Genomic DNA, 11,557 nt, shown 5'->3' with positions numbered 1-11,557 from the left:
AGACTATGATCGGAGACGAGCATCATAGACCCTACTAAATACGTTGTTGAGCTCAGATGACGTCAGAACTAGCCATGTCATCTTGCGTCACGGCCTTAGATTACATGACGAAGTAAAATCAGAAGACTGAATTATGCACAAGCTAATAGGCCTGCCTTAGATTGCAATAATGCAGGGAGCATTCGATCAAGTACCATGCCTAAGAGAACTGTTTATACATAGCTATTTCAAGTACTACATCTAAAACTTATTGAATGCTACTATCTATTACCAGAATACCAGCTGTTTAGTGTTGCAGGAGGCGTAGTACTGGTTGCTGCTCTTCTAGTTCTGCTGTGCAGAAAACGGCACAACCTCTCCAGGTGACTTCGTCCTAGTGTCAATTGTGACAATCCATGTTGTTTGGTCATTCTCGCCCAGCATGGACACGAGGTAAACAACATCGGCATCGGCACGGAGAGTGGGGGAAGCTGTTTTCAGGTTATTGAATGGCACATTTAGAGCAGCACCACCTCCTGGCTGCGGCAAGGACACAGTACCAAGGTCATCGGAGTGAACCAGGCTCCCCTTGCGCCACCTGTTCCAAGTCAGTTCCCTATACCATGTGACGAGCCTCCAACCAACGACAACATATACTTCCTCCTCCTCCTCCTGGTCGAATGCCGCCTTCACCCTTGCCCAGTAGTTCTCGGTGTTCTGGTTTGCCGGTGATCGGGTCCATGCTCACGACCTTCCATGATTTGTCGAGGCACTCGTCTTCCTTGTCTATCCACTTGATTCGAGGTTCGGCAGGAGTTGCGGACTTTTCCCTTCTCTACCTCCTCTTCGGCTTCCTCCTCCTCTTCCTCGTCTTCGGCTTCCTCTTCCTCCTCTCCGTCTTCCTCTTCCGGGTCGGCCTCCAGATCTTTGTGAATCCAAGCCAGACTCGGCGACGACTAGGTGTGTTCTTGGGTGAAGAAGCTAGAGCCGGGGACCATCGACGTGGTGCCGGATGCGATCATCTGCTACATTAGCGTCTCGTCCGACATTCCGACAAACATGCTACGTGCATCGAAAGGGCGACAGGAGGGAGGGGGCTTCATTCCTCCAAGCACTACAAGAAAAGTTGCCATGGCCGACGAAGTTGAAGTCGCGCCGTGGTTGCTGGTGTACCATGGCCAACGATTTTGGGTCTGTCCGTTGTGCATGTCAAAATGTTTTTTTTCTCATTTTTGAGGCCACCTAATCCGACGAAACCGGCCAAAACGTTGCGTATGGTGGCCCGGGACGTGGTGCATCTCGAATTCTCGGGTTCGTCGGCCAAGTCAACGCAAATCCGCACCGCCGAGGGATGTAGGGCCCAGATGGCAGCCTCTCTGGCATTGTTTTTTTCTCGATCGCGCCATCTCGTTCAACGCTCTCCGATCGAGCCGTTTACGATGCAGGATCATGGGTCCCGCATGTCATCCTCTATGAACCAAAATTCTTTCTATTCTTGGATTTTTTTTGACACCCTGATTTCTGGCTACTTCCTTTTTCTTTTGATCCCTTGCCGCCTTGGAAACTATATTTAGTTACAATAAAAATCATCAACTATCTTACCAGAAAATATATATAATTACAGCAAAAACCACAAAGTTGTGGCAAACGGCCAGGTAAAGATTGCACATCATTGACTTGCTTTTCCTATAAACTTTAAACGCAATTGTTACAAAATTAACAGACGTATACAACATCTCTGGCGAAGCTAGCGATCGAGCTAGACAAACCAAGACAAATTGGTGTAACTTGTAACTCAGAACGTAATATGTTTGCAAATATAATTTTCTACATATTGAATTAAAAAACACTATTTTTTACAAAAGTCACAAACAATTACAACAAAAATATGTTTACGAACAATGCAATGCAATGCAAAAGTGATAAAGCAACAATTAAATTGCTACCGATTAAATTACAACAATAATTCTAAACTGTTTTTACAGAAGACTCAAATAATTACAACGTGTAGCCTATACGTGACAAAATAGCAATTGGAGTTCTGTAATACGTGCAGAAGCTAACTAGCAGCAGGGCAGCAGCTGACCAGCGTATGCATGCAAGGGAGCAACGCCGCAGCTATCCAACATGAAAAGTCACAGCATGCAGATTGGTTCTCATGCAAAAGATCGAACCCAGAATTAAATGGAGAAGGCACTGCACATAGGTGGGCCTGCGCAGGGAACAAACGCGTGACGGAGCAACCGATTTTTCCGTCCGATCGGTCGCCGGATCACGAGTGTTTTCCTTCTCTAAATGAGGTGGATAGCTAAGAGAAGGCACGCCTTCTCCACCATTGTTATATTGTACATGCCCTAATATATATGATATGAATAAACCAAAAATGTCTAGACTTCTTTTTGCCAAACTGCTCTCTCTCTCTATAGCACAAATGTGCTTTAGGAGAGAGAAAAAAGAAAGAACCGTCCATGCTAATAAGTACTCCCAACGAACATTTTAAATTGACTCGAATTTAGTACAAAATTATACTAAATTCAAATCAATTAAAAGAGATCAAAGGGAGTATATGTTTAACACCGCTGTCAAAAGTTTATCTAATTTTATCTCATTTTTGTACAAATTTGTTCGGGTTTTTTTTAATCTTTTACTTCCTAGAAACGAAAACATACCCTTATTTATCGACAAAGGATACACGAACTAGCTAAGCTAAATTTATATGCGTAGTATTGTCTCGTATGTGCTAATCCTCTACTTACCCGCTAATAAAATCGAAATTAGCCAAACTCATCATCAACCTTCACATCTAAGACACATGTGGTTAACACCGTTGTTACAACCTTCACATCTACTACTACTTGGGGCACCCATCAGCTACAACTTGATATCTATCAAGACGGTGTGCCAGCCAGCCAACCTCTAGTAGCAGCAACACCTAGTTAACTGACAGCAACTAGTGTCGACTCAATCATAAAGAAGCTGCTATCAACCTCGAAAAACATAAACAAGCTGCTAGATCATCACCACACCAAGATCCACAGTTCCAAAATAAACATGCATGCTAGCCACTGGCTTGAAAAGGCACAATATTCAGTTTAAAATTATCCCATTGCACACCAATAGGACAAAATCATTAACTTTGAACATAGGGTGGAGATTGGACATGGGGAAACCATGACCTCAGCTCAAAGAGGTAGTAGCCCAGTACTTGACACCTTCATTCCTTCTCTCCTTCTCCTACCCAAAAATCAGAGACACAAGAAAAATCCTAGTTATACAACTCAACCTAAACCAGCACTGTCATAGTCGGCTTCAAGATCTAGCACAACAAGATAGACGAGAAATAACCTAGGATGGCCTGCCGTTGGGCCCTCATTGCATTCAAAAAATAACTAATTCCAAAACTATAAATTGGCGGTTATTGACCAACGGTTGTGTACTCTATCGGGAGGGCAATGGAACCATGGTTGAGGGAGAAGGCCTATGGTGGAGGTTCCATTATACTGACAACACCATTAGGATTATAAAAAATTGTCAGTCGTTCTACCTCTGTATAGATAACGATGACCATAGATCCCGGAGTGGGACGGGAGATGCAAGTGTACCTTTCTCCTTTCGCATTCCTCAGATACTTAGTTGGGATGGTTCCATGGTGGAAGTCAGCAGGGTTGGGAGCCCAAAATGTACCCTTCCCTGAAGTGGAATGGCAACTATGGTAACATAGAAGGGAGTTTAATTGAGCGTAGGTTTCTCAAATAAAACTTGTTACACTTGGTGAATATGGGATCGCAGAGGAGGGCGGTGATTGGTTTTTGTTTTAGTCGGTCCTCGCACCATTTTGGATTGTGTGAATGGAGACATACTACGGGTTGAGCACCAAGGCTTAAGACATTTGTGGGGAAACTAGTGCTCCTCTCGAGAGTTTATAGAACGTGTCATAATACTTCATGTTCTTGGGTAAAGAACTACGACCGAGACGGAAAATAAACTCCACAAAGTTCTCATAACCCGTAGGGACCGATGGACATAGTTTTTATAATCTGAAACCTACCTTTTATAAAAAAAAATGTTTCGAAAACCTGCAATTGCCTAGGATCCCTTGATCCACGGCTATACATCAGACAACCACTATAGAAATTTCTTAGTACGCTATTGTACTCAATCTATTACTTCTTTTCCCCTGCTTAGAGTTCGATAAGAATGAGGAAGAAACAATCGATGAATCCGAAGGAGATGAGGTCTCTATGCAAAACCAAATCTGTCAGGAGACATCGAAGGAAAAAAAAATTACGAGATAGCTTATGGGATAGAAGAGGAGGAACGAGAGGCAGAAACTTCTAACTCGTAGACTATGATAGATGAGATGCGCACATATCATGTGCTAAATAAGTTGCTTCAAGACCTTAAATTTTAATTTTTCATTTGCTTTGAGTCCTCAATATACCGAGGATGATCTCAAATTATTTGTAGACTTTTGATTTGCAACTTTAAGTTTATAAATATATATAAGTTTGGATCCACGATGTTTTTATTGTACCACTCTGAAGGGTATAATATTTTCGAAATGGAGTTTCATCAGTGTTATGCCAACGACTTGTACACTATAACATCACTGCACATTTAACGGAAAACGGCTTGTTAACAAAACTTTCGATTTATATATATAAAAATACGCCAAGCTGAGGAGCCCATAACCCTCTCTTGTAATATGAACTGCTTTCGCCTCGTCCTCTCCCAAGCGATAGCGGCAGCAGCGATAACCTCCCTCCCATCTCCATCGGCCAGGGTCCCTCTGCTTACTGTTCCGGCTGTAGGAGGAAAGGGGGTCTCGTTCTTCCGTTCTGGCCTAGTAGAAAGGCAAGAGTTTGCCTACTATCACGCATTGTTGGGGTGCTGTGAGCAGCACCCAAGCAAATAAATCTGCCTCAACTCTACTCCCACACTAGCGGCGACCTTCACATCGGTGTCTCGAAGTTGATGGGAATGTGTAGCTTGGTATTCTTGATGTTCTTTAGATCTGGCGAGATCAATTTCTCGGCTGTCACTGGCAATCATAACTATCCATGGATGTGTTGAGCGTTGGGTCAAGAAGGATTCTCTTGAGGGAGTATGTTGGTTCGGGGGTGGTGGATCTTCCGTTATTCCCTGACTTTGACGATGGGATGTGATGGATCTTGGTCCAAGGTAACACGTGGACAACCCCGATCGATGTACCACAACAACATGTGCCCCGCTGCTTGCAGCAGACCTGTTCATTGACTCAAAAAGCCTCATCAGCGATGCTACTTCTTTGGATCGGGCAATGGTGGAGGCTCGTTACTTCTTCCAACGTGTGTTTAGGCGGCATTGGAGTTTGCAGTGACAACTAGTTTTGGCGAGTGCAGGAAACTCCAGGGGTTCTGTATTTTTCTACCTTTTAGGGTTCCATCGTTAAATTTTCTAGGACAACCGTTTTATCGTGGCTTGCGTTTTAGTTTCCACATATAACTTGACTTTTTTATGAATGGAATACGTGGATGCTATAAAAGCAAACCCTTTTGTTACAATCAATATTGGACACATTCCTACACTCCAAGCATTGACTTAGCGTAAAAATCGTAGGGTAAGTGCAATCTCATTTTAGATCATAGCCATGTTCAAGGACCAACATAACTACATATAATTTTTAGGCTTCAGACCTAGCGCGCAGAGTTGATTGGCATCATCCTGCCGCTGCACAAGTTAAAAGGAAAACTATCGGCCTGCAAATTACATGACAAGCTAAAATTAGAAGACTGAATTATACATACGACTAATAGGTCCGCCTTAGAGCATGTCTAACAGGCCCCGTATTCCTATTCCCCGTATAACGCTCGCATTTCGCCCCGTGTCGAAAAATTGCTAACGGAAGAGTCATTCCGTCTAGCAGACCCCGTATTTCGCCCCATATTTTCAAAAATTAAAACCCCGGGAAGTTCATCTTCATTGATCATACTACGGATCATACATACATTGCGATCATACCTACATCTATCCTACATCTATTCGTCAAGGATGACGAATGGGATGAACGCGATGGAGGTCGCCTCCTCCTGCGCCTCCCGCGCCTCGAACTCCCGGACGGCAGCGATGGCCGCCGCCTCCTCCTCTGCCTCCGCCCGAGCCTTCTCGGCGGCATCCTTCTCGGATTCGGCCACCGCACGCCGGAAGGCCGCCTCCTCCTCTGCCGCCTCCGCTTCCTCCTCGCCGGCTTGCGGATCTCCTCCGCCGTTGGTGCTGCCGATGCTCGCCGCCCATGCCGCCTTCGACGCGCGGTCACGCTCCCTGTCGGCGAGCCACTTCTCGAAGGCTCCGCCGCTCATCGGCTTGAGCGGCGGGTCTTGTCGGTACCACCGCCCACCCGCGGCGAACTCCCGGAGCGAATCCGGCACGTACAGCACGCTGGCGTACCGGCACGCCGCACGGCGGCTCCCGGCGGCGGATCTCTTGCACTGGAGCCGCCACGCCTCCTCAACGGTGTCCGGCGAGCGGGATCGCTTCGATCCGCTCGCCGGCGAGGCGGTACTGCGGCGGCGGGCGTCCATGCCGGAGCTGGGGTGGAATGCGGCGCGGGGGAGTGAGGAATTGCTCGCCGGAGCTAACTACGGAGGCGGCGGCGCACGGCGGAGCTAGGGTTGCGAGTGAGGGGTTAACCCCTCACTCGCACCTGCGCCCAGTATAAGTAGGGGGCGACGGGGCCGATTTCCTGGGCCCCGTATTCCGCCAAAACGGGCCGGCCCGAATACGGGGCCTGCTAGACGGCCCATATCGCGCCTACCCCGTATCCCGCCGGAATTTTACGGGGTGAGCGGGTTATACGGGGCCTGTTAGACATGCTCTTAGATTGCAACAATGCAGGGATCATGCCTAAGAAACTATTTATACGACAACTATTTCAAGTTCTACATCTAAAACTTGGCGAATGCTACTAACTATTATCTGATGAGTTCAGCAGAAGGTGCGGTACTGGTTGCTTGCTCTTCTAGCTCTGCCTGCCGCTGTTTCTTCGACTCACTGAAGTTTGGTGAAAGTGGGACATGGGAAGCATTTCGCTTGCCTCCCCGAGCTCCATCTAATGCACATAGAGCAGAAATCCATTAGATTCATGACCACTCATCATACTAAAACAAGAAAAGAAAAAACATTCATGTCTGTCAGTCAGTGTCATATGATAAACAAGTCACAGTATAATTACCTGATTTAGTATCCAGATATTTGGTCAGCACACATGGAATGAATGGTGGATCGTAAATTCTTGAGGGATGTGCAGAAAACGGCATAACCTCTCCAAGTGACTTGGTCCTAGTGTCAACTGTGACAATCCATAATGTTTGGTCATCGTCATCCTCGTCCAGCATGGACACGAGGTAAACAATATCGGCATCGGCACGCAGAGTGGGAGAAGCTGTTTTCAGGCTCTTAAACGTCACATTTAGAGCAGCACCGCCTCCTAGCTGAGGCAAGGACACAGTAGCAGCAAGGTGATCGGAATGAACCAGGCTCCCCTTGCGCCACCTGTTCCAAGTCAGTTCCCTATACCATGTGACGAGCCTCCAACCAACGACATCATATACTTCCTCCTCCTCCTCCTCCTCCTGGGGTGGACTGACGGCCAGTTCCGAGTCCAGGAGTTCATCCATGTTTGAGGGATCAACAACAATTGGTTCAGGTGCTGGTCTGAGTTTTACCAGTTCCTCAAACTCGACACACTTGATGTAACCACAACTGAAGGCGACGTCGCGAATCGACCGTGCCGAATACTGGTTGCCGAAGAGTTCGCTGTTGCTGGGCAGCAGCTTGGGCATAGGGGCGAAAGACGCCGTCGCCGCTCGGGGATCGAGCACGTCGCAGATCACGATGCCCTTCCAGAGATCGACCCAGCCAAGCAGTCCACCTCCAAGAGCGATCAGCTTGGTGGGTTGAACCGTTACCGATTTCGCGGTATGGCCGTTTGGAATCTCCACCTTCAACAGCTTCTTGGACCATGTAGCATGCGGCTGGGAGGCGACGATGGTGTGGAGATTGTACTGCCCATGCTTTGCTCCGTAACTGAGAGCTGCCATGACGAATTGCTTGCCGTTGCCATGGGTGACGAAACCGAGGGATGGGAACAGACGCTCTGTTTTAGAGTACTGACGGATGTCTGGGAGCAGGTCGAGCGACGGCCCGCCGCTGGGCCCTCTGGTCCGGTAGAGGAAGTAGTGCGGCGAGTCTTTAGCGGTGATCATGACTTTGATGAGGGCCGTGTCCTCCACGGAGCAAACGACGCTGGGCGCGTTGACGAACGAGATCTCGTAGCTGTTGAGGCAGTAGACGCAGAAGTGGGAGAGGCGCGGCGGATCGGCGAACACGAAGGATGCCTGGATGGGGAGGCCCGCCCTAGTCAAGGTTCCCGCCGTGGTTTCGTTCTGGACATCGCTGACTAAGACCGTCGAGCTGAGGAGGACCCAGCCGGGATAGCGGGAGTTGCTGGTGGCCGGAGCTGGTGGAGGAGTTGCGAAGCTGTGGATGTTGGACATGGTTGCCGTCGTGTTGGGGAATTGGTGGTTCGTCTTCCCTTGGCCGGAACGGAGAATTTGGGTTCCTTCTCTTCTTGATATATCCGCGTAGGCCGGCATGGACTCGGTGTCGTACTGTCGTGTAGACCACTACTCCCTCTAGTATTACCAGCCGGTAAACGACTCGGACCAACATATATTTTGACACTTCTTTATCGAAAAAATATATTTAGACACGAGTTCGTGTCCAGATCCTCTACATACGTCCGAATCGGATCAAGTGTCGTCCTCTATATTGTCTTCCTCGGACAAGTTCAATGGATAGCTCTACCTAAGGCTGTGCAGCGTAGTGGTTGGATTGGAGCAGCACGTATCGGCGGCGCGCGATGCCAACATCCATAGGCGCGGCTCTCAAGAGCCTGCCGGCACCGGCAGCTGCGGACGCCGAGAAGCTCCGGTTCATCGAGGAGCTGACCCGCAACGTAGACTCGGAGCAGGAGCGCGTCCTCGCCGAGATCCTCGGGCGCAACGCCGGCGCGGAGTACCTCAGTAGCTGCGGCCTCGACGCCGCCACTGCCGACCGCGCAACCTTCCGGTTCAAGGTCCCCGTCATGTCGTACGAGGATCTGCAGCCTTACATCCACCGCATCGCCAACGGCGACCGCTCGCCCGTCCTGTCGACGCGCCCCGTCTCCGAGTTCCTCAGCAGCTCCGGCACGTCCGCCGGCGAGCGCAAGCTGTTCCCCAACGTCAAGGACGAGCTCGATCGCCGCCAACTTCTCAACAGCCTCGTTATGCCTGTCATCAACAGATGTTTTCCTAAGATGGCTAAAGGCGGAAAGGGGCTCTTCTTCCTCTTCATCATGTCGGAGACGAAGACGCCGGGCGGCCTGGTGGCGCAGCCGGTCCTCACAAGCTACTACAAGAGCGAGCAGTTCAAGAATGGGTCGGATGGCCCCTACTACCACAACACGAGCCCGCTGGAGGCCATTCTCTGCGAGGACGCGTTCCAGAGCATGTACGCGCAGATGCTGTGCGGTCTGTGCCAGCGGCACGACGTCCTGCGCATCGGCGGCTCCTTCGCCTCCGGCCTCCTGCGCGCCATCACCTTCCTCCAGCTCAACTTCAAGCAGCTCGCCGACGACATCGAGGCGGGCAAGCTCACCTCGCGCGTCACTGACATATGTGTGCGGGACGCTGTCGCCGGCATCCTCCGAAGGCCAGATCCCGACCTCGCGCAGTTCGTGCGGACCGAGTGCGGCAAGGATGACTGGGCCGGCGTCCTGACACGCATTTGGCCGAACACGCGCTACCTGGACGTCATAATCACGGGCGCCATGGCGCAGTACATCCCGGCCCTCCGGCACTACGGCGGCGGCCTGCCGCTGGTGTGCACCAGGTACGGGTCCTCCGAGTGCTTCTTCGGCATCAACCTCCGCCCGGCGTGCGACCCGTCGGAGGTGTCCTACACCATCATGCCCAACATGGCCTACTTCGAGTTCCTCCCCGTGGACGACGTGGCCGCGGGAGACGACGACGCGAGGAGCCGGCGGCTCGTGGACCTGGCCCGCGTGGAGGCCGGGCGCGAGTACGAGCTGGTGGTCACCACCTACGCGGGGCTGAACCGGTTCCGCGTCGGCGACGTCCTCCGCGTGACCGGGTTCCACAACGCGGCGCCGCAGTTCCGGTTCGTGCGCCGCCGGAACGTGGTGCTGTCCGTGGACTTCGACAAGACCGACGAGTCCGAGCTCCAGCGCGCCGTGGAGGTCGCGTCGGCGCTGCTCCGCCCGCACGGCGCGTCCGTGGCGGAGTACACCAGCCGCACGTGCACCGAGCGCGTCCCCGGTCACTACGTGGTCTACTGGGAGCTGCTGCCGGTCACCACCGCCAAGTGCGCCGGTGGGGCGGTGGAGAATGATGCGACTGTGATGGGCAGGTGCTGTCTGGAGATGGAGGAAGCCCTGAACGCGATGTACAGGCAGAGCAGGGTGGCGTTTGGGTCGATCGGGCCGCTGGAGATCCGTGTGGTGCAGGCAGGCAGCTTCGAGGAAGTCATGGAGTACGCCGTCTCCCGCGGCGCGTCGGTGAACCAGTACAAGGTGCCGCGGTGCGTCACGCTCCCGCATGTCATCCAACTGCTCGACTCGCGCGTCCTGTCCACCCACTTCAGCCCGGGCCTGCCGCACTGGATCCCGCCCGAACTGTCCGACTAAATCGATATTTTCACCTTCAAAACATACTCGCACGAGTTATTACTGTCAGAGTTTGGATAGTTAGAAGGGCAGTAGCACGCTTAGGGCTCCTTTGATTTGAAGGATAGAAAAAATATAGGAATAGAAAAGGTATAGGATTGAAATGGCATGTATACTTGAATCCTATAGAAAGATGAAGTTTGTTTGATTGTAGCAAATAAATTTTTCCATGAGGTATGAGCTAATGCTTTTTTCCTATAGGAATTACACTACAAGATTCCTATAGAAATTTTTCCTATAGGCTATGTTCCTATGAATCAAACAACATGTATAGGAAATTTTCCCATAGGAACCAAATCCTACAGAATTTCTATGCAAATCCTTTGAATCAAAGGAGCCCTTAATCTAAGTTAATTTAAATCATAGATTCGACATTTTAGTATCTCATTAAAAGGCGGAATATTCTTTTGTGAGAGACGACATTTCCTTCGACAGCGAGACGTTCGTGGTAACTTCGTTAATCTCAAGACCCATCGGATCAATTTCTTGGACAGTCTCTCGAAGGTGCTCATAGAGGTAGCGTGTGCGTGCGTGCGTTTATAGGGGGTGAATGTATGTATGTATGTATGTATGTGTGAGCGTTTACGTTTCTACTGTGTTTCAAAAAAAGTTATTACCGTCATATACATAATTTGCACTCTCTTCGTAACTTTGACAGCTAATTTGGTTAATAAAAATTAATGAAGTTTCAATGGGGTATAATGTGGTACTTTTTTTTTTTGAAGTCAAATATTTTCAAATTTAATTAATTTTTTTACATAAAAATAGCAACATATGTGACATCAATGTTAGAAGTATAATACGTAGAGATAT

At 49.7% G+C, this 11,557-nt stretch overlaps 1 protein-coding gene across 1 annotated transcript; it reads left to right on the top strand.

Moving 5' to 3' along the window:
• The first annotated feature begins 8,828 nt into the window (after window positions 1-8,828).
• Window positions 8,829-11,018, top strand: LOC127291939 (indole-3-acetic acid-amido synthetase GH3.8-like). The gene has a single exon (XM_051321260.2). The coding sequence runs from the start codon at window positions 8,879-8,881 to the stop codon at window positions 10,703-10,705; it is 1,827 nt and encodes a 608-aa protein (XP_051177220.1). The 5' UTR covers window positions 8,829-8,878; the 3' UTR covers window positions 10,706-11,018.
• The last annotated feature ends 539 nt before the right edge of the window (window positions 11,019-11,557 follow it).

The sequence above is a fragment of the Lolium perenne genome, chromosome 4 (genome assembly GCF_019359855.2).
Source record: "Lolium perenne isolate Kyuss_39 chromosome 4, Kyuss_2.0, whole genome shotgun sequence".
NCBI lineage: Eukaryota > Viridiplantae > Streptophyta > Magnoliopsida > Poales > Poaceae > Lolium > Lolium perenne.
Note: the sequence above shows the minus strand (reverse complement) of the source record. Positions and strands in the feature narration are given on the sequence as shown.

Bases quoted from the DNA above. Each gene is read 5' to 3' on its own strand.
- LOC127291939 (XM_051321260.2), top strand. From the start codon at position 8,879: ATGCCAACATCCATAGGCGCGGCTCTCAAGAGCCTGCCGGCACCGGCA.